Below are 25665 nucleotides of genomic sequence, written 5' to 3' on the forward strand. Positions count from 1 at the left end.
GGTACAGAAGGGGTTACAGTGAGATACTGGGTTACACAGCGGAGCCCTGTATAGGGAGATGTCACCAGTTTTCCCCATCAAGCAGATGCTATCAGTGTACTTTCTGTAGGAGGGGTTGGAGGGATGCAACTGTCCAGTAATAGCCATTTACTTACATCCATCTCTCTTCACGGGTCATATCCCTTTGGGCGTCCGCTGGTGCCCAAATACACACATTTACCTTTGGTTTTGCTTCTATTCTATTAAGCATTGGCTTTGTGTAGTGGAAGAGGGAGCTTTGAAGGCCTTAAGACTTACTGGATCGTAAGTACCTGTCCTGTGAGTGTTGTGTGCTAGTATGAGCAGGTCCTTCTGCTCTCATTAGCAGGGCCGTCTTAAGAATATAATGGGCCCCTGGGCAAAATAATTGAGGGCCCCCCTCCCCTCATAACCCCCCTCCTTTCATAACCCCCCCTCCCCTCACAAACCCCCTCCCCTCACCTATGTGCAGCAGCAGCGGGTGGTGGGGATCCGGGCAGCGGTGGGTGGAAAGGTCCGTCCAGGAAGCGGCAACTCAGACCTTGATGTAGTGCTTTTTGCCGCCGTGCGGGAAGCGCTGCAGATTTTGGAAATAATGGCTGGACGCTGATTGGCTGAGCGTCCGGCCAATCACCATATGGCCAGTCTTTTCAAAATCAGCACAGCAGCGCTTCCTGCCCGGCGGCAGACAGCACTACATCAAGGTCTCCGCTTCCTGGACGGACCCTGCCACACGCTGCTGCCCAGGTCCCCTGCACACGCCGTCCGCTGCCCGGGTCCCCTGCACACGCCGCCCGCTGGCCAGGTCCCCTGCACACTTCGCCCGCTGCCTGGGTCCCCCTGCACATGCCTCCCGCTGCCCGGGTCCCCTGCACACGCCGCCCGCTGCCTGGGTCCCCTGCACATGCCTCCCGCTGCCTGGGTCCCCTGCACATGCCTCCCGCTGCCTGGGTCCCCTGCACATGCCTCCCGCTGCCCGGGTCCCCTGCACACGCCGCCCGCTGCCTGGGTCCCCTCCACCCGCCGCTGCCAGGATCCCCGCTACACACCGCCTGCCGCCTTTCCCTAGGACAGTGCCATCTTCTCCATTGTGGTGGGCCCCTACTATCCTTGGGCCCCTGGGCAACTGCCCATTAAGCCCAATGGGAAAGACGGCCCTGCTCATTAGGAATAATGTAGCAGATTTATGGGTATTGGAACTGGACAGGGCCACAGAATGCAGGACAGGTTACATTCATCAATGTCTGTCATTTCATAGCTTGTAGTGTCCGAACCGGGGGGGGGAGTCCTGTCCAGTGGGGCTTTTGTGACACCTGTCATCACCAGGGAGAGGAGGAGAATAAATCCTCCCTGTATGGTCCGGCATGTAATAAAAACCAGAACGGTCAAGACCCTTCCCCATGTTCCCGGTGAAAGCTATCACATCCCCCCCCCCCCCCCAGACGGGACACACCCTGGACAAGAACCCCCCCGGACTGTTTGCTACAAGCTCTGGAATGCAGAGTTTGATGGTCTGGTCCAGTTCCGGTTTTCACTTAGTCCCCAGATTTATTAAGCCTGGTAATGTGATAACGGGTTTTGTGTTAATGCACCAGCCAATCAGCTACTAACAGTTGTATTTCAAACCCAGCATGTAACTTGACCGTTAGGAGCTGATTGGCTGGTGCATTGTCACAGGCTACTTTATCACTTCACTAGGTTTAATACATCTGCCCCAGTATGTCTTCCTAGCCGTGTGAAGGAGTAATAGCTACGCTGTGATTGCGGAGGGAGGAGCTTGTGGTCCGCTTTATGGTCCATTAAAAAAGTGCCTGCAGCACTGAATAATCCAGGATCCCATGATGATTCTGACCAACCAGAACACCGGCCAATCCAACCTCAATTTGACACATTGAATACCCCCCTCGATGGGGTGCGGGGGGGAATGCATATCTCTTCAAAGCTTGAAGAGATATGCAAAGTACCAACCAAACAGCTTCAGGCTATGTAAAGTTAAAAAGAAAGAATGACAGCTGCTCAATCAAATTAGTAATGCCCCACAGTGCTGACAGGGAGGGGATGTTTGCACTAAGCACACCAATAAGAATTTATAAACCAACATTATAGAAGGTAATTCAGAGATCTTAGTGAAGGTGCCCATACACAGTCCGTTTAACAGATCCGTTCGGGACTTAAATAGTACACATCGCATCACATCGCATCACATCGCATGCCTTGTGCATGCAGTACGCATGCAATGCGATGCGATGAACAGCTAGTACAAAAAGTATGTGCAGCACATACTTTTTGTACCGTACAGAACGGACGGTCCGGGAACGGACCGTCTTTGGGCACCTTTACATATATTTTTGCAAAAGTATGATAAGCTTCTGGCCTTGGCAAGGCTTCTCTGATACCGGAGCTCCCTATACTGCATGATTACAGTACCCATTCTAGGCCGGTGTGGATCAAGTGGGGGTGAGTGTGGATCGAGGTGACCAAGAATTAGATCACTCCGAGACATCAGATCAGTTGGTCACCAGCAAGTTGCTAGACAGTCAATAGGTCGACATCATTAGGTTAACATGAGTTAAGGTAGACATGACTTTAGGGCAGGCATGTCCAACGTTGGCCCTCCAGAAGTTGTGAAACTACACATCCCAGCATGCTTTGCCACAGTTTTGCTATTAGAGAATGCTAAAACTATTGCAAAGCATGCTGGGATGTGTAGTTTCACAACATCTGGAGGGCCAACGTTGGACATGCATTGCACTCGCCATGCTTCGGGCATGGTGCCTCGCTATGCCCGCATACTATTTTATTCTCCCTACACGCCCTAGTGGATGGAAGGGCATGAAATACCACCTGTCGGCACATGTCTGCTCAAAAAAACAGTAAAAACCCCATGTCGACCTAATGATCCTGTCAGTCTAACCCATGTCGACCTTCCTGCATGTCTACCTTAAGTCATGTTGACCTAATGGCGTTGACCTAATGCTTGTCTACCATCATGCTAGTGACACAATGATCGTATTCTTTCTAGGCCATATAATCGTCCACTGTAAGGCTACATCATAAATGATAGGAGTGGATTAAGTACAACTTTATATTGCTCCACTCTCCCCCACTCCCTTTGACACATTTTCTGGTAAGGCTAATTCATATAGAGCAGTATACAGTATATTCGCCCAGACCTCTTCTCTATTATACGAAAGTGTGGGCAAGTTGTCCACCATACATGGCTCACAGTGAGATGAGCATGCACTGTCTTTGAAAAAGACTTGAGTGAAATGAGGATGCCTATACTGGGGTATGAGAAAACATTTACTGTACTGTATCGAAGGCCATCGTTGCCATTGATGGCAATAGTGCAACTGCCATCGATAGTGGCATACTATGCAATGCAAGACATCAGTGGTTTTACTTATCTATGGTCATTCATTTCCTTTGACTGATTGGCCTGTGGACCAATCAAAACATGGTGGGGCTTCATGCTTCATGGGTGTCAGGGGCAGAGCTATGCTCCATGTCCCGGCCCCTTGGGTAAATTAAAAAAACAAAAAAAACCTGGTACTCCCCATTGATGGCAAAACTGTTCACTGAGGGCAGGTTACTAATGTGTTTGTGCCACCACATTTTCACACATTAATATACACCTGAGCTTATTCTCGCTAATGTTCTGAATCAGTCACCAGAGTTAGTCATCAGGGCCTCAAATGCAAAACTGTGACCGAATTCTGCCACTTCTTGTCCACTGCCCCTTTCAAGGACCACACAATTAGGACTGGTCTGAAAATGTGTGGATATTGAAAGGAATGCATTGTTCAAATCTTGTAAAAAAAATCCTCCTGTTTAAGAAAGGACAATATTTGACCAGTTTTAAGGAAGAGAGCTGAGGGTTTGCTCTCTGGCTCCCCCCAAACCCTGCAGCGCTGTGAGCGGTGTGTCACTCTGCACCACCCTAGTTACGGCTAGGTCTGATACAAACATGAAGCCCAGTTTGGGGGATGAAGCTCTGCTCTTTTTTTCAACAACGTTGTAAGTACTCCAGCCTATAAAACACATTGTTTTCTACTTGAGTGGATACTTAGGAGTGCTGGTGTTCCTAATAAGCTGCACCGCTTTCCACTCAGAGCCTAAAGGTGCGTACACACTGGCCGATATATTAGCAGTTTGACAATATATTGCTGGGTCATCGGCCTGTGTATACCAGCAGCGATGTATCTGAACGGTGTTGTTCAGCTATATCGCATCAGCTGTGCAACACAGTCATAAAGAAGTACCTGCGCATCGTGCTGTGACTACGAGCCCACAGATGCTACAGGAGCAATAATAGGTGCACGTCATGTGAGGTCAGTCCTGATGGATCGGCCAGCGTTTGTAGATATATCTGCGGATCAGTTGAGTTGCAGCTAAATATTCTAGTGTGTACCCAGAATAATTAAAATCCCAAGAGGACCTAGACCTGATACTAGCTTGGGCCTCCTTACGTCTTTCCTTTTGTAAATGGGCAAATTAAAAACCCACATAGGAATGGTTTAGTGCAGTGGTACTCAAACTGTTGGTCCTGGCCCCACGCAATGTGTGAACCCAAGCAGGCATCTTCCTGCCAAACAGGTCCAGTTGAACCGGACCTGCAAAACGGCCTTATAACTAGTGACTATATGATCAATGGTTTATGCTGCCTGTTTAATACATAGCCGTGTGTAGGAGAAGGGTGATCTTGCTGACTGGGTCCCACACCATTGCTGGCAGTGGCTGGGTTGACAATGTACATTTTGCTCTGTGACTTAGAAAACTCTTTTGTGTTCTGACTTTATATGGGTTCCTGCCGGGGAGCCAGTTCATACACGCACCAGGTGTACCTGCACATTGTTTTGGTGACCTACATCTGCAAGCAGAACTAAGCAGCTATTGTAGTACTCTTACATGATACTGTCTGTATTAACCCCCAGCATGTAGGGACGTGTCTTTTATAGTTTCTACAGACAAATTGCGTTTCTTCCTGTTAGCCATCCATTTTGTAGATTGTTTCATTCTGCGCTTGCTTCTCGGCAGAACAGGGTATAATAATCAGAGATGTAAGCTTGCGAGCAGGGCCCTCCTACCTCTATGTCGGTTTGTTACTATCCAGTTTGTTTTATCACTGTTTTCAATTGAATATTCCAATGGAATATGCTGCGCTATATAAGGAACTGTAAAATAAGTCCAATAAATGATGATGGCTTTTATCCTTGGTAAATGGGACTTCTCGATGGATTTACTAAAGGGGGGTGATAAACAGCCAGCCAATCAGATCCTCCCTGACATTTTTCAAACCTAGTATGTGACATGGCAGGTAAGAGCTGATTGGCTGGCTGTTTATCACTTTCCATTGTATCACTTTTGGAGCTTAGTGCATCTGGCCCTCTATCTTTATCATTTTTGGATCGCAGCAAGGGCTGCACTAAGGATTTGTCTGATCCTCCAACCCTTGCTGGGATCTCATGATATACAGATGTAGCCCCTGTCATCTTTTGCTCGGCGCCCGCCAGAGCCTCCCTGGCGAAAGTTTTGCCATCCCCTGCCTGGATGAGCCAGGCTCCATCTGTATTGTAGGCAAAAGGACCACATACAATGTATCATATGCAATCCTGCCACCCTTGTGCCCAGCGGGCAGTTGGCGGGGTACCGCATGTCAGGATGGTATGCTATACCCTGCAGTAATGAATAGGAGCCTTTAGGTTGGATAATTATAGAACTCCTGGCAGCCAATCAGATTATCAGAATGACTACAGATCTTGTCTGAGGCAGTGACCTCATGAGAGTAGGGACAGATCATGGGTACATGTATCGGTGATAGTCCCCTGTATGTGGTGCATGTACCATGAACAAGAGGTTATTGCTGTTTCTATAAACTGTATTCAAAGCCTGACCATGGAGATATCGGAGAGATTTCCCCAGTAGCACCTTTGTCTTGTGTAAATAGCACCATTATCCTATGCAGCTTGGGCGGCCTGGCATTATAAAGGCTTGTCTCCAGAACGAGAACAATATATAATGGCTACGCTACATACTCAATACTCTGCAATAATCCTTATACATCTGCATAGCCGTAGCCTGCAAATCCTGTGACTGATTTCCTAGAACTAGCGAATAGTTTGGGGTTTTGTAGATCCCTTCTTACCAGAGAGGTTATGGCGCTGTGCCAGGCTCTATGCCATGTCTTACCAATGTTCTTTTCATGTGTTTTGCTGCTTCTAGACCTAAAGAAATGACTGTTCCTCTGGCAAGCAATCTATCACGCCGTGCGATTCGATCATTTGGCGACTTTAGGTTGTTGTTTTTTTTATGTTCTATTTAGTTTATATCTGGTACTTTTTAAAACTATACCTGGATTGTTTTCTAGTCTTGATCTCATAAAGGATATGTTGGTTTAATTAGCAGTGGGCAAATGTGTTCTATATCGGGAGAAAACAGGCTTAACCCAATGCATCATGGGATAAAACCGCCAAGCCTCACCAGTAATTACTTCCCCACAAGCCTTCTCCTGGTATCTCCACACCAGGATTGGATCAGGAGTTTAAAATGACTAATAATAATTATAAAAAAGCTTTTGGTATATAGACCCATATCCTGCTTTAGTTGCTGTGTAGAAAGCGGTTACTGACCTATGACTTTTATACGTTGTATCTGGAGGATTAACCTTCCCTTCTATGATTTCTGTGCAGCACTGAATGAGATTAGAAAGGATTTTGGTTCACAGGGGGTAGTGGTGGTATCTGAGGTTATATATACCACAACTACATCTTACCTTATCTTCTGTTTCTAGGATTAGCCGAATACAGCAGCATGGATTCCTCTATATAAGTGGTATGTCACCCACTATAGGTGGACTAGTAGTGGTCTGAGCATCTCCCCATACCCACCCATCACCGCATTTCCCATGTGTGGAATGTTCTACTGAGGTAAATAATTCATAGGTCATATCCAAGGTCTCATCCAGATGCTAAGCCTTTAGCATTAGGTTGACACCACTAGGTCGACATGACTGAAGGTTTTTTCACCTTTTTTTTTTTTTGTCCCGAATTATGACTGTCGACATGGACACTGAAATGTAGCACTGCGTCCCCTCGCCATGCTTGGCTATGCTCTGCACACTGAAAAACCCCATGTTGACCGAATGCTTGTGTCGACCGAATGGCCTGTCGAGCCTTAATGCATGTCGACCTAATGCTTGTAGACCTAGTGACCGTATCCCCTTCAGTACTATGTATGGCCTGGTGAATCATCCATGTGCTGTACAATAACCAGGTCACTTTAAAGGTCACTTGTACATTTTGTAAGAATTGTGCTTTTTTATAGCACATGTCACATGACCTCTCTCCCAAAGACAATGACCATCAGTTCCCTGATACTTTCCAGAGTTCAGATCCAAAACTTCTAATTATCTTTATGCGTTAATAGTCATATATTTTATTGCTTTCCAAATGCCACATACTCCCTGAGTGATAGATTACTCCAGAACTTGTTCTGTGAAATACATTAGGATAAGCTGCTCGACAGAGAGTCTATGGCAGAGATTTTCAACCTTTTTACCTTGCGGCACACTAAATAAGATTTAAAATTTGCCAAGGCACACCAAGAGATCTCCACAGGGCAAAACACATTAGCCCCCACAGGAAAAAAAAAAACCTATTGGCCCCCGTATAAAAACCATCACACTGGTCCCCACAGGTAACACAAATAAAATATACTGGCCCTTTACATGAAAAGAAGAGACCAGTAAATAACAGTTGAACTGGTGGTGGCTGTAAACTGGTTTGAGCATCTCTAGATCTGGGGGCACACTTGAGAACAGCTCAAGGCACACTAGTGTGCCACGGCACAGTGGTTGAAAAACACTGGTCTATGGGGTGATATAGAGCTGATGAGGGATTATTGACAATGTTTATGTCATTCTACATGTACACTTATTATTGTTACTGTTAGCGTTGTGGATCTGTCAGTTTATGAGGGCACGTGTTATTTACCCTTCATTTAATCTGCCTGAAAATATTATTAACTGTTTTATATGCAGCACAGCACGTTCTGTTGCACTTTGCAATTGGAAATAGGGATAAAACAAACCAGGTAGTTAGTCACAATGGTAGGAGGGTCCTGCTCGCAAATTTACTTATTCTATTAAAGTATGCGACCGCTGTGCTGGTTTTTGCTGCTCAAGCATTTACCTGGGGATATGTCCTGCAGCTGACAAATGTGGATTATTATTATTATAATAATAATAATAATAATAATAATAACTATAATAAAATACAGTAGCATATTATTTGTGCTGACCAATGGAATGGCCATGTATTTTTTTTATTTATTTCCCTTTTTTTCTTCCTTTCAAGCTGACCGTTATGTTGGATCTGGCTCCAACCCTGCTTGCCTTTCTCTGCCTACCATTATCAGTCTTGGCGTTTCCCAGTTTTCTCCGGGCCGATGTCACTTTCAACCACATGGCGCATGACCCTGGCTCAGGATCCATCTACATCGGGGCTGTTAATTGGATCTTTCAGGTGTCACCTGACCTTGAGCTACTGGCAGAGGATTCTACTGGCCCCGTGTTTGATAGCCCGGAGTGTCTTCCCTTCAAAGACGTTAAAGACTGCCCTCAGGCCACTCTTACCCACAACTCCAACAAGCTGCTGACTGTCAACCTTCAGGGCAGAGAATTGTTGACCTGTGGGCATGTATTTCAGGGCATCTGTGAAAAGAGGGATCTGGCGAACATCTCTAATATCATTTACCGTACAGTTGACCCCGGCGACAACCAGTTTGTGGCTGCCAATAATCCGAAGGTCACCACTGTGGGAATAGTTGAAAGGACGTCATTGGGTCACGATTACCTGTTTGTCGGACGGGGGTTGACAGCCAGGTTGTCTAGTGGAATACCACCGATTACTATACGGCAAGTGGAGAAGCCATCTGTGTTCTCCAATGAAGGTTTAGGTAAACTCGTGGTAGGAGACTTTTCGGATTACAACAATACATTTGTGGGTGTTTTCTCCAGCGAAGGCCATGTCTACTTCTTATTTTATCGGCGTGGATCCAAATCCCAAATGGATTACAAAACGTATCTGGGCAGCGTGTGCAGCCAGGACCTGCACCTCTACTCCTATGTGGAAGTACCCCTCTCATGTGAAGGAGGGTATAATCTGGCGCAGGCTGCCCACCTGGAGATTAAGAACAGGGAGCTCTTTGTGATATTTGCAGCCAGCCAAGGTTCCAGTCCATCTCCAAGCAGCCGGACAGCCCTCTGCTCCTATAAAATGGCCGATGTAGACGCTAGGATAGAGACGGCACGAGTCCTGTGTTACACTGAGAATGGCAAGGGTCCAAGTGGCCAGGAGGCAGGGATAGAGTATGGAGTCAATTCCAGATGTGCTGCTCTACCTAAGGTATGTTTGTGGGTGACAAATTTGTGGACCTGTTATCAAATAAATCTGGGTCAGTATTTGGAGCTATGGGGATGTATTAGTTACCATCTGCTTTATAATCTACTTATAAGCACCAAATGGAATCTAGAAAATAAAATGGCAGATCAATGCAGATCAATGACCAGAATGCAACATGCATTAACCCACTCCAGCTGCTGTTGAACTACACATCCCAGAAAGCTTTGCTACAGTTTTAGCATGGCCAAATAGCACAACTGTAGCAATGCATGCTGGGATGTGTAGTTCAGCAGCAGTTTGAGGGCCAAAGGTTTCCCATCCCTGCATTAACCTATCAAAATCACAGAATCAGATATAGAAACCACTGGTGGACTTGACCTTTTAAATAAAATAATTATATCTGTCTTGGTTTGATAGGCTAATGGAAGCCAAACGGATATTCAATTTGTTTTTGTTTATTTAATGTTTGACTAGCTAAGAATTTAAATTTTTAGATGATTTGAGTTACTTGTCCAAGAATAAGCTATCTATAGAAAATATATATATTTTTTAATCATATGTGTTTCTATAGAAAATATATTTTTAACCGTAGTCTGGCAGATGGGGTCCTGGAGACCCGTTCTAAATGGGCGTAGGTTTAAATATCCTTAACAATGCAGCAGTACTTAAAAACCTTTGTGGTGGTAAAAAAAAATAATAAATATATATATATATATCAGGTAGACGACCCCCAGAGTAAACTCCAGGAATAAAGAGTGGCACTCTCCGGGCTTTAGTAAAGTCAAATCAAGTTTTAGTGCAAATAAATTGTCATCGTCATCGTCAACGTTTCAAGGCCCAATGCCTTTTCATCAGGACGGGTGTACAAATAAAGTGCAATAAGTGCTGTGCACAGCACTTATTGCACTTTATTTGTACACCCGTCCTGATGAAAAGGCATTGGGCCTTGAAACGTTGACGATGACGATGACAATTTATTTGCACTAAAACTTGATTTGACTTTACTAAAGTCCGGAGAGTGCCACTCTTTATTCCTGGAGTTTACTCTGGGGGTCGTCTACCTGATATTATCTACTTGTGGCAGGCACCCCGGCCCTTGCCTGTTTTAGCCCAGAGTGCCAAACAGCAACCCTCTCTATATATATATATATATATATATATATATATATATATATATATATATATATATATATATATATATATATATATATATATATATATATATATATTGTATCCTCAGAAATACAGGTTTAAAGGTCTCCTCGACCTCAAGTTGCTGTAGTACATGATTATCTTCGGTATAATGACTTCTACTACTAACTACAATGATTCTGATGACAAAATTACGATTGCATTTATTCATTGCTTTACAACTTTTGGTGCCAGCTGTGGGAATTGGTTACTACTGTCATTACACATTTATCTCTAAACCTTCTGACCAGGAGTCCCCTCAGAACTTTCCATGCGGAGGAGACCACACACCCAGCCCGATTGCTAGTAGCGTCCCAGTCACTGCTGCACCTCTTCTTACAAATGACTCTGGTCTGACCGCTGTAGCCGCATTGGTTGAAGACTCTCATACGGTCGTTTTCCTTGGAGATGGTGGAGGAAATGTTCATAAGGTGAGAACTTGTCATCTCCTATAAGTGTTTTTATTTATTTTTTATCATGTCCTTTTCGACTTGAACAAATGTTGTGTTACAGAATGCATGTAACACAACTTTCTTTTTGAAAGACAAGTGTATGTTTTTCTACAACAAGGATGTCCACATCGTCCGTGTAAGAGATTTCATGATGTCTTCCCTTTTATAGGTATTTGTATCTCAAGGTGAAGGACACGTCTACAACTCGCTGGCCGTGGTACCAGGTTCTCCTGTCAGCCCTGATCTAGTCTTGGATAGTTTGGGGCAGCACCTGTACGTTATGACAGAGTCACAGGTAAGAGGGTTCCGCCAAATAGTATTGGGTGGCTGATAGCCAACTGCTGGTTACTAATGATGACAGTCAGGCATTGCTTGAAGTATATACAATAATTGCATACAGTATATACACCTCAAATCCGACTAAGGGCCCTATTCAGAGATGGACACAATTTGGATGTACGCCAGTGGTTCCCAAACTTTTTTGAATCACGGTGCCCTAGAGCATCACATTTTTCATGGCACCCCTAGGCTGGATGTTTTGTTATTGAGAAATTCCAAAAACAATATTAAATTAAGTAAATTGTGTTTATATGTCATCCTTAGGGTCAGCTATGGTGTGAGGGACAAGACTTGCTATTGTTTGTCCATGTATGTTATGATTGGCAGCCACATTCACTGGTTTTGCCTGTTAAATTGATCATAAATAATTTGAATTTGTCCTGGACTACCAGCCCTGGGCACCCCAGGGAGCCACGGCACACAGTTTGGGAACCACTGATGTACGCAGTGATTTTTAATTCACACTGCGCATGTGCTTTTGTGGAATGTAATTTGGGACTGGTTACTCAGACACAAGAGCGTCACAGCTTGCGACTACCTGTACATGTTCTGAGGGGGTGGGCTTCTCTCGAGCATTCTGGTTAATCTGAATAGATGCAGCGCGCATGCACATGGCATCTACTCACGCGATGGCGGTGACGGATGGGCAGGCAGTTTTAGCAGGGCAATGCTAAAGGGGCAGGGCGCATTTTGCCCTTTTGACTAATGGGCAGGGAGCGGCACACTGCTAAAACAGCCTGACGTGAAATATATAATAATAGAGATAATTCTATGGATAATTCCATTAAATCTTGGACACAATACAGGAAAAATGCATCATTTTAGCATATTTATGGTAATCAGAATCAACGTTCTTGGCCAGAGATACTTGCGTATACTAGGAAATTTTTTTCGGTTTGAACTTAATGTAGCTATCACAGTGACTTCAGATGGCATAGTTAACCCTCAGACTCCACAGTCCTAGCGCTAGTAGCAGATCCAACGGTGAGCCACTTTAATAAAAAGAACATAAACATTATTCAACAGGCAGTGTAGACCATTATAAAAAAAAATGACAATTAATTTAAACATGTAAACCAGACTGTTTTGAATTGCAAATAAAATTTGGACTGCAAAAGGTTAATGCTGGTGACACATTCTATGTTGAATATGATCTAAAGAGTTACCCAGGTGACCCGGTCAAAAGCCTGATTAAAGTCTAGATATACTACATGTACAGCCCCTCCTTTAAGGCCCATACACACTGGTTGACTTTGAGCTAAAAGTCGCTCAAAACAGCAGGTTTGATCGGCTTTCAGCTCAAAGCCGCACAGTGTGTATGGCCCGGCGATAAGAGGTGAGCACTGCTGCACGCTCCCGCAACATTGCCAGGAAAGCCGCTCATCTGCTGGTTATACCAGCAGATGAGCAGCTTTCAGAACGGCTGTGCATAGCGTTCCACTATGCAACTCCGTTTCCCACCCCTCCATCGGCGCCGGGCAGGGGGAAAGCCGCTCAGTGTGTATGGCCCGGCGATAAGAGGTGAGCGCTGCTGCGCGCTCCCGCAACATTGCCAGGAAAGCCGCTCATCTGCTGGTTATACCAGCAGATGAGCAGCTTTCAGGACGGCTGTGCATAGCGCTCCACTATGCAACTCCGCCCCCCCCCCCTCCATCGGCGCCGGGCAGGGGGAAAGCCACTCAGTGTGTATGCGCTGAGCGGCTTTCCCCACAGCGAGGATTTTCATCATAGTTGCCCAGTGTGTATGGACCTTTAGTTATGTGGTCTATAAAGTGAGTAAGATTTGTATGGCATGATCTAGCACCAGGAAAACCATGGGATCATCTAAATGGCTGGATTTAAGAGATTTACTTTCAATAGTGTTCTGGGATGTGTAGTCTCACAACAGCTGGAGGGCCACAGTTTGGACTTGCCTGTACTAGGGCATAATGTACTGATATGTCTTGCCATTACAGTCACCACTATAGATCTGTTTCACAAAGGAAACCTGTATCTCTCTAGGTAGACTGTAGTTGGGAACTGTTAGAACATTGAAATGTATACATTTTTGGGCGAATTTTTACAAAATATTAGCACTGTATTTATAAATGTGCATACTGCAGTGGGATATATATTCTCTGCAATTATATGGGAGACATAGTTACTCTTTTATACTCTATGGTCCATCCCTGCAGATTGGATCCTGAAGCCTTAGGATTCTGTAGACCTAGGATACTAAATACCTTTTTCATGTACGCTCCTAGAACTGCTGTTTGTGTGCCACAGTTTTTAGCCTCCGGGGGATTTCACGCATGATTTGATATACATAATTAATGGAGTAGTAGCCTGCATTTCAACCAGACACAACTTCCATCTAGACAGGTCATGATGTGGAATATTTGATTACGGGTTCCCACATGCAAATTTAAAGAGACTAGAACCTCAAGTACAACATGTCACGTTCTGTTTGTGTTCGGTGCACATTGTGCGGCTGTACAGAAAAATCGGTGTGAACAATTACATTTAGCATTTGGTCTGTGCGTGGTCTGATGACTTTCTGATTTCCCTTTGAAACATAGAAAAAGAGTGATTTCCAGGCTTGTGATAACGCAGTCAGGCGCAGCTATGGGTATAGGATAGGATACTATGAATAGCCAATGTTGATTGATTAAAGAAGAAGCTGGAGTGTTTTTAAAGGGTTACCAGGCTGTTAACAATGAGGCGCAATCCTGTTTCATATTGCAGGAAGTTCTAGGTTAATAAACAGTGTGGCAATACCGAAGGTGTTTTTTTACTTTAACTCGTTGAGTGCCAACGTTGCTATGAGCGATGCTCAAAATAGCCTCTAAAAATGTCACCGTTGCTCACTGTCACGACTGTTTGTTCTTTTAGTATAAATAAATACAAATACAGCCAAGTCGATTAATTGAAGTTTAGTTAAATATTGCACTAAAAAGAACAGCGGCTGTGAGCGGCGCTGGCATTTTTTAACGGATAGTTTTGATGGTCTCTCACAGCAACGTTGATACTCGAACGGTTAGTAAAAAAAGTTTGCTTGGCAAATTTCACACCTATTTTGAGAAATTCCCTTGGCACTCAAAGGGTTAAATTATTTGCCAACAAGGTGATTTGGAGCTCCGGACCAATCCGTTTATTAGGAATTTGTGACATGATGCGATAGGTAATGGTTTGCGTTTTAGTGAGTATCGTTTCAGCACGGATGAGATTGCAATTAGCTGTTGTGTCTAAGTTGTCCACACACACTACATACACACCAACTATCCGCTACTGGGTGACGTCTTATCTAACGAAATGTTGGTTAGAGATTTCTTGGGGTGGAGGAAAACAAAATCTGTGTCTAGTCTCCTAACGCGTTATTATCAACCCATCAATTAAATAGCATTTTTTCTTTTTTTAATTCTAGGTTAGCTTAATTTAAGTGTGAAGTAATGGTTAAAGCATGTGGACCGTATAATATTGTTGTACATCTCCTAGCACAGTGGTTCCCAACCTTTTTTCTTTACCGTACCCCTCGATTAGGCTTTACTTTTGAGTCCCGCCTCCTCTCAATGTGAAATATCCACAGTACTTATGAGTGGATTGGAAGTGAGCGGTATCCGTGTCCTTATATTAGGGAGTAGCGGAGGAGTAGTGTGCGGTCAGGAATCGGGTCTCTCTGTGTCTGGCCGCTGGCTGTGTATGGTCTCCGGGGATCCCGCCTGTAGGATTAATGCCGCTGCTTCCTCCACCCGTGTCAGCGCCGGGCAAATGACCGCCAATATCTGAGGGCAGCGCAGGTAGCTCCCAATGTATTACTGGTCGGGCAAAAGCACAAGGAGATGATGATGATGATGATGATGCATACGTTGCTCATCTACAAGACAATGGGAGACTTCGTCCACCATCAAGAGACCTCCTTCTGCCATTATTATTTTCAAGTACCCCCAGCTGGTCTGCAATTACCCCAGGTTCGGAACCACCACTTTATATTGTTCCAGTAACCTCACTTTACAGAATGAAATACTGTGCGTGCTCTAGTCTGCAAACCCAAGTACTCCACTATAGCCCACTCCTCCTGCCCGCCACTGCCTCCAGATCTTCCTCTCCTACATCCCAGGACTTCTAGTACATAGCTGGAAACAATACTACGACTTGTACTTCTTGGGGAAATAATGAGGGAAAGGTATTTTCTCTTGCTGCAAATCGACTCTACTTTCCCTTACAGGTTACCAGGCTCCCAGTGGCTGAATGCTCGCACTATCCTTCATGTGACCTGTGCCTTGGAGCTGGGGACCCTTTCTGCGGGTGGTGTGTGCTGCAGGAGAGGTAATGGGGCGATTATAATAATCCCTAGGTTAGATATGGTAGAGGTTAATTAGTTGTGAGCTGGGTGTCTGGGAAGGACAACATCATAGAGAGGTTATCCTGCTGTAGGAAGCCATTAGAAGATGGGCAGAATGTGCCCATAAAGTGTTGCGCGTGGTCAGTAACTGACGTGGGCTGTGGCATTTAAACAATGGTAACTTGGTGTAAAGGAATCAAATGAGTACAAAGAAAAGATTTACTTAAAGGTGCCTACACAGTTGTCCAATTTGGGCCGATATCACCCGATCCCAACATATCGGGCTGAGAAACTGTCCCAAATAGGAGGTGTTTGATGTTCCCCTCTGCTCCGATGCGCGTACTCATGCGCATCAGACCTAAGCTGCCTGTCCAACCTCTGACTCCATCCTCCACCCAGCAGCGGGGGGTGGGGTCGCATGCGATACATCGCATGTAAAAGGACAGCATGCTATCCTGCTGGCCGGGAGGACCAGCCTGAACCATTATTACAGGGTAGGATGAGTCCATGGATTCAGGATGTTTACACCAAATTAGGCCACTACCCAGTGGTGCCAATGGTGGGGGGAGGGGGGGAGTACTAATTACCCAGGCCCAGGCCTGATGGAGGTGCCCAGTGGGGCCCCCTATTACCTGACAGCAGAAGCTCTTCTTACATAGCACATGCTCCTCTGTGTTGGGCTGCAGTGTGGCCACCGGGCTGCATAAAGTGCTATTTTATTCTGTGTGTTATTCTAAGGGGGCCTGACCACACCTCCTGTGATAAGGTCACACCCCTTGAAAAGTACCTGGGCCCTACTGGGCACTCTACTGCCCTACTCCTACCACCTGCATGCCACAACAGCAGCCATCGCTTAGGGTTGGAGAGCCTATGCCTAGTGTAGCCTCAGCTTCATGTTGTTAGATGACAGAAGAAAAGACTTTCATGACCCGCGAGTCCTATTGGGAATGCACGGCCAAAAGCCTGGTCATGCTATAATGGAGAGATCTCGGGAATGATTCACTACAGAATGAAGGCACTAGTTATTTGGATTCCTGCTCACACCTTAGGTGGATGTCAGAGGAAATAGATTGGTCTGCCTTAATTGCGCTGTTAATTGAATAGCTCCGGGATCTGCTTTCCATATCACCCTAAATTGAATCGCTCCCATGGTGCCCCCTCCATTAGCATCTTCCTGATATCCACGTCCAGAAGAACTCTCCAAGGGGCCCTTCCTAGTAAGAACATCTGAGTGAATTTACAAAGATTGGAGTTATTGAAGATGGGATGTTGCCCATAGCAACCAATCAGATTCTATCTATATTATCTTCTAAAAGGTGCTAAATAAATAGGAAGTAGAATCTTATTGGTTGCTATGGGCAACATCCAATCTTCAATATAACTCCCATCTTAGTCAATTTACCTCCATGGAATCTGAACACATTTGTTCTACTCTGTACTTATAGACCTCCAACAAACCCTGGAAGCTGCTCTGAATTACATTGTAATGAAGGGCGCCCCTATGTGTATTGCATGTGTATTGCATTTGATATTGTGGGCCATGCCAAGTTATCCTGTTAACAAACTGAAGAAGCTGCTACCATAGTAACCATAAAACATGTGTGATTGGCTGTTTGTTCATCCTCTTATTAAAGGAAAAGGGGCCAGATGCACTAAGCTTCAAAAGTGATAAAATGGAGAGTGGTACAGCCATCCAATCAGCTCCTACCTGCCATGTCACAGACTGTGTTTGAAAAATGTCAGGCAGGAGCTGATTGGTTGGTTGTTTATAACTCCCCATTTTATCACTTTTGAAGCTTAGTGCAGCTGGCCTCATAACTGATCTAGGGGTAATGTGTATTGATACAAACTAGTTTGGCGGTAGTTTTGGTACTTGTGTATTATCAGGGCGCCCATTACGTAGTTTACGTAGTGGTGTATTGAGAATTCCAATACAGCACTATGCTGGCTACGTAAAGTACGTAAGTGGCTCTGGAGCCCTAAAAATACACAATGCTTAATATCCCCACTATCGCTGCGCTCGCCACACTTTATAAAATCAACTCCACGCTGACGTGGATACTGGGGATATGACGTGGATAGTGGGGGTAAAATGGCTGGTCTATATTTACCCTTCTCAAGCCCGGGCACCGCGTCGATCCCCGCTGACTCACGCTGGGGACCACTGTGACTCCCCGGCAGTCGCATTCAGTCCCCCTGCTCCGGAACTCGCCAAGGATGCTGTACGCAATTAGCGTAGTGCCGCTGGGGGAGCAGGGAAACCATGTGATGTGCCGCCAGCGGCACTATGCTGAATTACGTACAGCGTCCGCTGCGAGTGCCGGAGGAGGGAGACTGAACGCTGCCGCCGGGAAGTGACCATCGCTGCCTCCGGGGAGTAACCGTCGCTGCCACCGTGGAGTCATCGGGGATTGCCGCCCGGAGGAGGATAAGTATAAACCACACCACCCTGCTGCCTCCTGTATTATCACGGCGCCGGCTATGCTGACAACGTAGCTTAGCCTATGTTGAAAATGTAGCGTAGCCGGGCGCCCTGATAATACACAAGTACCGTAGAGTTGTTTGTTTTGTTTAATTACTGTTTTTGTTTTTCTTGTACATATTCAATGATCCTTACACCCCATTTACAGGTGCACGGAGAAGAAGGAGTGTGCAGACAGTGACCAGGCTAACCACTGGCTGTGGAGCTTCAGTGACCAGAATCAATGTGTGTCTATCCAGGGTCTTTCCCCAGCTAATCAGAGTCGGCACGAGCAGACAGAGGTGTGTGTGCGTGTGTGGCTAGGAAAGGGTTACAGGGCTACCACAATCCAGCTGGGGGACGATAGTATTCCTCTGCACAGTGCGCTTCCTGTCTGTAGGGAGCGGATTCACACCTGTTTGTACAGGTCCCAATTCGATCCCGTCCCCACAGTCGGTCATGCGCATGTGCATCCCCTCAGAGCAAACGCCTTTGGCGAGTTATACACTCGCCGTGGCATTCGCACAAAAATGGTGGATGTGCCAATAGAAGCACTGGGCGTATCCCTGCAAATGCAGGTGTGCCCATCGCTGCTTGGGGCGGGTGGCTGACATCACATGATGTCTGTGCCCGCGCTCAATTCGCCAATCTCCACGCAGGATAAAAGTAATTTGTCTGCAAAGGGAGGAAAAATCATTCGATGGTGAGCGACCATCAAATGATTTTTCCTTTGTGCGTCCACATGTGAGTGGACGTGTAAGCGTACACTCATTGTGTTGCAGGGATTCGGTTGGCGGGGGGGGGGTGTTTACCTGCTTTCTAGGCAGCGCATATATACGCAGGCCTGAATTACCCCCTAGGTCACTGAAAAGACATGGCTGGCACTCAGTCACTCAGCAAATGTACATGCACCAGGGGCCTGATTCAGCATGGATCGATAGTTAAAGAAAAAGCAGTTGCCTAAAACCAGAAACTCACCGCCGAGACAGAAACTTTTTTTCCATCTGTACCAGCTGGAAGTGGTCAGTGCTGATGTCAAATGCTCACTCGAAAAACGCTGGGGCATGTCTACGTTTTCTCAAGCACACCCAGAAAGTCTGCCCCTAAATTCTGGCTTACGGCCACTGACTGTGACTGCTCTGCGTACGGATATATAATCGCTAATTGCACAGACGTTCAGTGATCCAATGGATTGCCGATTCTCTGACTGAATTAGGCCCCAGGTCCTAGCACCAAGCGTCGGTATAAAAAAAAATGTTTTGGTCTCTACTAAAACTCCAGGTCACGCCCCTTTAGACCGTTGCAAATTAGGGACTAACTTGCAGAAATCAGGACTGTTGCCAGGCATATTATTGGGCTAGTTTCATTCTTCTATTTTGACCCATATTATTGAGCAAGACCATTACGTGTTTGTCATTGCAGTGTACAGAGAGTACAGGCGACAGTTTATGTAGGGAGGCTATTGGTGAGTTCTTTCTCTCTCTCCCCTTGTGTCTAACATCTCTCTTCTTGTGTCACCAGGTCTCCATGACTGTGCTACAGTTCCCTGCTGGGGCCGAAAAAGACGGCTGGAAATGTCTTTTCAATCACTTGCCCAGTCCAGCACAGATTTATGGGAACCAGGTCCGATGCAGCTCTCCCCCACCAGAACACCTGCCCCCTAATGACATTGGCAAAGGTGAGCCAACACACCAGGTCTATTTCCCATGTAGGAGCAGGCCCAACCCTAATATTGTACATGGGGATATTAAATATTGTAATTACACGTTATATATATAAGCCGCCACAAGTAGCTGGCAGCACCGTACACAGGGCACACATTAGAACAATACAGAGTGCACCTAATTAACATTACAGAAACTGAATAATAAAACTGAGAGCAAGTAACAATTCCCAGAGCACAATACAGCTGTAATGTAGGAAGCCAAGGAGTTGTCCGCATACTACCAGGAGTAGTGCCGGCTCTCATTGGTAGAACTGAATGATTACGTATGAGAAGAGATGCGGGTATAGACGGTCTCTGAGTAGGAGAGGGCTGTATGTGAAGTGTAAGAGAATTGGGCTGTGAGAACAGGAGGGAGGAGGGCCCTGCTCCAAAGAACTTGCAGAGTGAGGGGGGAGACAGACTGGTGATATGAGGTGCAGGCAAGGAGGCCTGAAGGCAGGAAGTGAGCATGACAGAGATGGCAAAGATTTGAGGCAGTGGGTAGGGAGAGCGGCCCTGGCAATGGGTTATGCGGATGGTATGCTTTGAACAGGTGAGCATTCAGTTTAACGCTTTGCAAGGTAGGGGAGAGGAATCTCATTCCAGTGAAGGGGGCAGCATAGGCAAAAATTATATATATTTTTATTTACATTTCATTCTTGATTGAGTAAAACCGTATTCTATTCATGTCTTGGAGAGGCTTGAGGCCTAATTCAGACCCAAATCGGCCCAGTTCCGATTGAGCCAGTCTGGGCATGGGCGAATATGCACATGTGCCGAACCCCTGTGTGAACCCCATTTGCCGAATCCCTGCGGATTTTACTTGCCGAGGCATTCCCACAGGCAGTGGTGGGAAGGGGGCGGCAGTAGGGGAACGCCCCACATTTTATGGGTGGGGGGCACATGACGTCAGTGCCCATCCCCTTTTTGTCATCTCCGTCGGAAATAAGTCCGTCTCTGATACAATGCTGCTTCCGGAGATGCAGCGGAGATGCGAGTGTCCGACATCTAAGTAACCCTCAGGTTGTTGTGGCTGTCTGGCAAAAATCATCCACTAAAGTGTAGTCCAAGGGTCTGACATGCCACCCCCAAATGCCAGTAACCTGTCAATCATGCTGCGGCATTTAGAGTACTGCGATCAAGTTCGCAGACCAAATCTGCACATGCGCAGTGCGACTCCTGCATTAAACATTCACATAAATATAGGATTGATGTAAATCTATGTTTCTGTAGGTCTTGAAGCATAAAATCTATTTAATAAAGTGTTGGAATGCTACAGAATTCTATGGTGGTCATGCCCCGTGGTCCCATTATGTGGGAAGATGTTGCCACGCATGACATATTGGGGCAGATGTATTAACAAGAGATAAATGCAAGGGTGATAAAGAGAGATAAACGTCCAACGAATCAGCTCCTTAAGGTGCCCACACACTAGAAAGATCTGCGATCGTAAGATGTGTGCATAAATTAGCCTTCAAATCTTTGGTCTGCCCTGGACCAAAGATTTCAGGCAAGTGCACATCTTTACCAAAGATTTTTCTTAAGATCCGGTGTGCGTTCCTATGGATCTTTTGTTAAATCTTCTGATCTTTTGTGCAACACGTAAGATCAGAAGATTCAGCTAAAGCTCCACGGGAGCGCGCATCGGACCGATATCGGCCGATTTTCGACCGATTATCGGTAAATATCGTACGATATATCGGCCGATTTATCGAAAATCGGACAATCGGTCAAAAAATCGTTCTAGTGTGTGGGCACCTTTACTGTAACATGGCAGGTGATTGGCTGGATGTTTATCTCTCTCTATCACCCTTGCATTTATCTCTTGTTAAGGCTTAATATATCTGCCCCTTTGTTTCTGTATTTCCACCCCTGCTCAGCAGTTTGGGACATTCGGCGGCATGCTTGTGAGCAGGAGGGTAGAGAGGACATTAGCCTTGCAGCGATCAGGTTTTTCAGGCATGTGCAGCTTACATCAGGGTCCTCAAATTACAAAACCTACAGTTGATGGTGATATGTTGTTCCGTGATACATGAGGAAGTGGTGGAAACCGGTCATGGGGCAGCCACAGTCTACTCCGGAATCTCGTGTCTGTCCTAAGAAGCATGCTCCTTCTAATTGTGCATAGAGGTCAGGCATCAGGCTGATGACTCTGCGGCTGGAGTTTAGTCTTTGTTTTTTAAAAGAATATATGGTACTCTTTACCTAGCACGGCGCCCACGATCGTGGGCATCGCAGGTAAAAAAATCGCGGGCATTGAATGCACTAAAAATCGGGTGCGACGCGACCGACGCGATGCGATGCCCGCGATTTCCCATAGGGAACAATGTTCAATGCCTCAATTGACCCGATTTTTCCATAGGAAACAATGTTAAATGGCCCACAGAGGCAAAATAGCCACCCTGAAGTGTGAAATGGCCCCCACAATTGTTAACGCCACCCCACGATCAACGTCAACCCGAAGCGTGGCGAGCGGCAGCGGTACGCGTCCTACGACCTTTTCATACCCCCACTATCCACGTCGGCGTGGAGTTGAGAACAGAATAGTGTGGCGAGCGCAGCGAGCCACCGAGCCCGAAGCGTGGCGAGCGGACGCGGGTACCTTCACAGGTAAACGCGTCCCTTCGCGGGCTTCACAGGTATCCGCGTCCCCTCACGGGGCTCGCTGCGCTCGCCACGCTTGGGGCACGGTGGCTCGCTGCGCTCGCCACACTATTCTATTCTCAACTCCACGCCGACGTGGATAGTGGGGGTATGAAAAGGTCGTAGGACGCGTACCGCCGCCCCTCGCGGGCTCGCTGCGCTCGCCACGCTTCGGGTTCACGTTGATCGTGGGGTGGCGTTAACAATTGTGGGGGCCATTTCACACTTCAGGGTGCCTATTTGGCCTCTGTGGGCCATTTAACATTGTTTCCTATGGAAAAATTGGGTTAATTGAGGCATTGAACAGGAAAATCGGGTCAATTGAGACATTTAACATTGTTCCCTATGGGAAATCGCGGACATCGCGTTGGTCGCGTCGCACCCGATTTTTTAGTGCATTCAATGCCCGCGATGGGCGCCGTGCTAAGTAAAGAGTACCGAATATATATTTGTTCAGCATGGTTTCCCGACTATCAAAACCTAGACCAGCACTGGCAGACAGTCAAAATACCGACATTATGACGACATGGTCAAAATGCCAATATTTCAAATGTTGACATGACAAAAGTTCAACATGGACACGGTATAAGCGTACTGTGTCGCTGCACACTATTCTACTAGATTGTAAGATCTTCAGAGCAGGGCCCTCTTCCCTCCTGTCATCTGAGCCCTCTTCTCTTCACATTTCACTCACAGCTCTCCCATATTCAAACACTCAATTCCATCTTTGACCACCAGTCCCTAGTAGCACATTAATCAAGTCCTCACTACTTACATATAAGCTGTAATGTGTATTGAACTGTGGCGTTCATCTTACCTGTAATCTATTTCTGTTATTTATTTACTGACCTATTAAGTTTTGTCTCCCTGTACTGTGCCTTTATATGGCGCTGCGAAGCACATGTGGCGCCGTATAAATAAAACTATAATAATAATCCAACTCTATGCCCGCTTGCATTGTGAATTAAGAACAAGTCGGTTTCAAAGAATTAAATCAAGAAAAACGCTACATGTTTTAAATGTCGACTTTTTGACCATGTCTCTTTTCGGCATTGGAATTTGGGGTGGGAAATGGAGGGAGGTGTTCACCTTTATACCACTCTGGTCATTTACAGACTGTATAATGGCAGGATTACATACAAATAGTTAAATACAGTCATTTTAGAACATAATGACTTAATAGAACATGACTGATTTAGAAGAAAGTTGCTTAATCTTGTCTGGACTTGCACAAGAGGAATCAGTTTTGTTCCTTCGGTTATAAGGGGGGGGGGGGGGGAGTGTGTCTGTGGTCTGTGGAATTGGGAAGTCCTACTATACGGCTAATGAAATACTCTGCTTTTGTCTTGGAGTTGTACATTGCTGTACAGATAGAACTGCCTGTCTGGCCACTGCAAGCAAGTGAGGGTGCACCTTATGCCCCGTACACTCTGGGTGATAAATTTAGCGATATCACTCATTTTATTGGCCAGTGTGTATGTGTCCAGCCGTCGCTAATGCATGCTCCTGTTCTTAACATCCCCCTCGATCGTATGTGCATGTACAGACGAGGTAGCAGATGATTAACACCACCCCTGCCGTCATTTGACCCCCCCGGCCACGGCAGTTATTTATACACCCCCTGCTGAGTGTGTATACACCTTTACTTGCCTTACGTCATTATGTAACGTTACTTTACTGTGAGCTGTGGGACTTTCATCCCAGGTCCAAACCGTTCACATTAAACCTGGGTCGCCCATTATACACAGGATTACCTGGCTTTAACTTTTCTTATAATCCAGGTCAAATTGCCAGGTTGGTCATACCAGGTTATTCAGTTTGGTGCTTTTACAATGCACCTTGTCCCAGGTTGACCCGGCAATAACCCGGGTTATTTCTTCAATATGAAAAGGGTATAAGGGGCTTATTGTTTTTTTGTGGCTTGAGACTGTGATAAATAGGGGTCTAATTACTAATGCACTAAGAGCCCTTTGTATACTATAATACTCCTGGACCTAGGAGCTGCCCATCAGTAGGCATGGTCTGTCACTAATACCCCATTCAGACATACTACCTTGGATTCGTAACCCAGTACGATCACAGGATTTTAGTGGCCTGGGTCAATTGCAGGTGCTCAGGATCTGAAAAGTGAAATCTTGGGAAGACACTTTCAGACATACGCTAGTCCCGGGTTGGCGTGCGTGAAAAATACTGGGATTTTTGTGTATGTCTGAAAGGGGTATTAATAATGTATGTAGTGTTTTAGGGATCTTCTATTAGCCCCGGATGCTGGTGTCCTTTCCCCCCAATTCCCACTGTTATCAGGTATTATGCTCACATGTCTGAGGCCTGAAAGCATAAACCCCAATAGGCAGCAGCAAGATCCCCGATAGAACATGGGATCGGGGACATATCCTTTAGTGTCTCTGTCCTGCTTTGGTGCTTCTCGTACAGTCTGCTCTGTATTGAGATACAGGCCACAATGTGATAGACACCACAGCAGACAGCGGCACCCCAGGCAGGAAAGAGGAACTGCATGGGTTCTGAAAGGTGCAGGCTTCTCGAATGAACACTATCCTGGATTCCATGCATTTTTCGGGTGTTTTTGGGGCCGATAAAAAAATACTGCGATCGGTCATTAATCGCGACATCCACCCATTTGATCTGATGGATATTTTTCTTTTCACATGCAGGGACATTGTCTAAGAGCTGGGTTTATTAGTAACCTATGATTAAGTGGCTAATATATTTTTATTGTATTCCCAATTGGGATAATTATATCTGCGATATTGTATTCTGTGATTTTATTTGTGTTTTCAATGTCTTTTTCTTCTTTTTTTATAAATACATTTTTATATGAATTTTCTAAGACATATGTTCAGGTGTGTGGAGCTCTCTTTTGAATTAGATTCAATTTAGTGTACATACAAAGTTAATTAATTTTCTTCTTTATAATTCAAAAAATCTCAGTACCCATTTTTATTGGCTGATGCTGCTAATAGGATACCCCCCATAGTTTGATATGTATCAAGCCTAAGGAGGAGATGTACTTTATCTCAGTCCACTTAACCTTGGAAAGTGGTAAAGTACAGATCGGCTCCTAACTGCCATGTTACAGGCTATTGAAAGATGACCGTAGCGGGTTGGCTGGTACG

General features: G+C 45.7%; 1 protein-coding gene across 2 annotated transcripts in view; it reads left to right on the forward strand.

Moving 5' to 3' along the window:
- PLXNB3 (plexin B3) overlaps nucleotides 1-25665 on the forward strand; it is a 79309-nt gene that overhangs the window by 21402 nt on the left and 32242 nt on the right. The window contains exons 1-7 of one of the 2 annotated variants that reach the window (XM_083158837.1): nucleotides 6825-6944; nucleotides 8373-9422; nucleotides 10862-11041; nucleotides 11232-11357; nucleotides 15606-15706; nucleotides 18353-18485; nucleotides 19705-19861. In XM_083158837.1, coding sequence (XP_083014963.1) covers nucleotides 8382-9422; nucleotides 10862-11041; nucleotides 11232-11357; nucleotides 15606-15706; nucleotides 18353-18485; nucleotides 19705-19861 — 1738 coding nt within the window. In that variant the 5' untranslated portion in view covers nucleotides 6825-6944; nucleotides 8373-8381. Of the gene's footprint in view, nucleotides 1-6824; nucleotides 6945-8372; nucleotides 9423-10861; nucleotides 11042-11231; nucleotides 11358-15605; nucleotides 15707-18352; nucleotides 18486-19704; nucleotides 19862-25665 lie in introns of those variants that run through there. The other variant, XM_083158836.1, reaches the window with a different exon arrangement.

This window comes from Crinia signifera, chromosome 9 (genome assembly GCF_055691185.1).
Source record: "Crinia signifera chromosome 9, ASM5569118v1, whole genome shotgun sequence".
NCBI classification, from domain to species: Eukaryota; Metazoa; Chordata; class Amphibia; order Anura; family Myobatrachidae; genus Crinia; species Crinia signifera.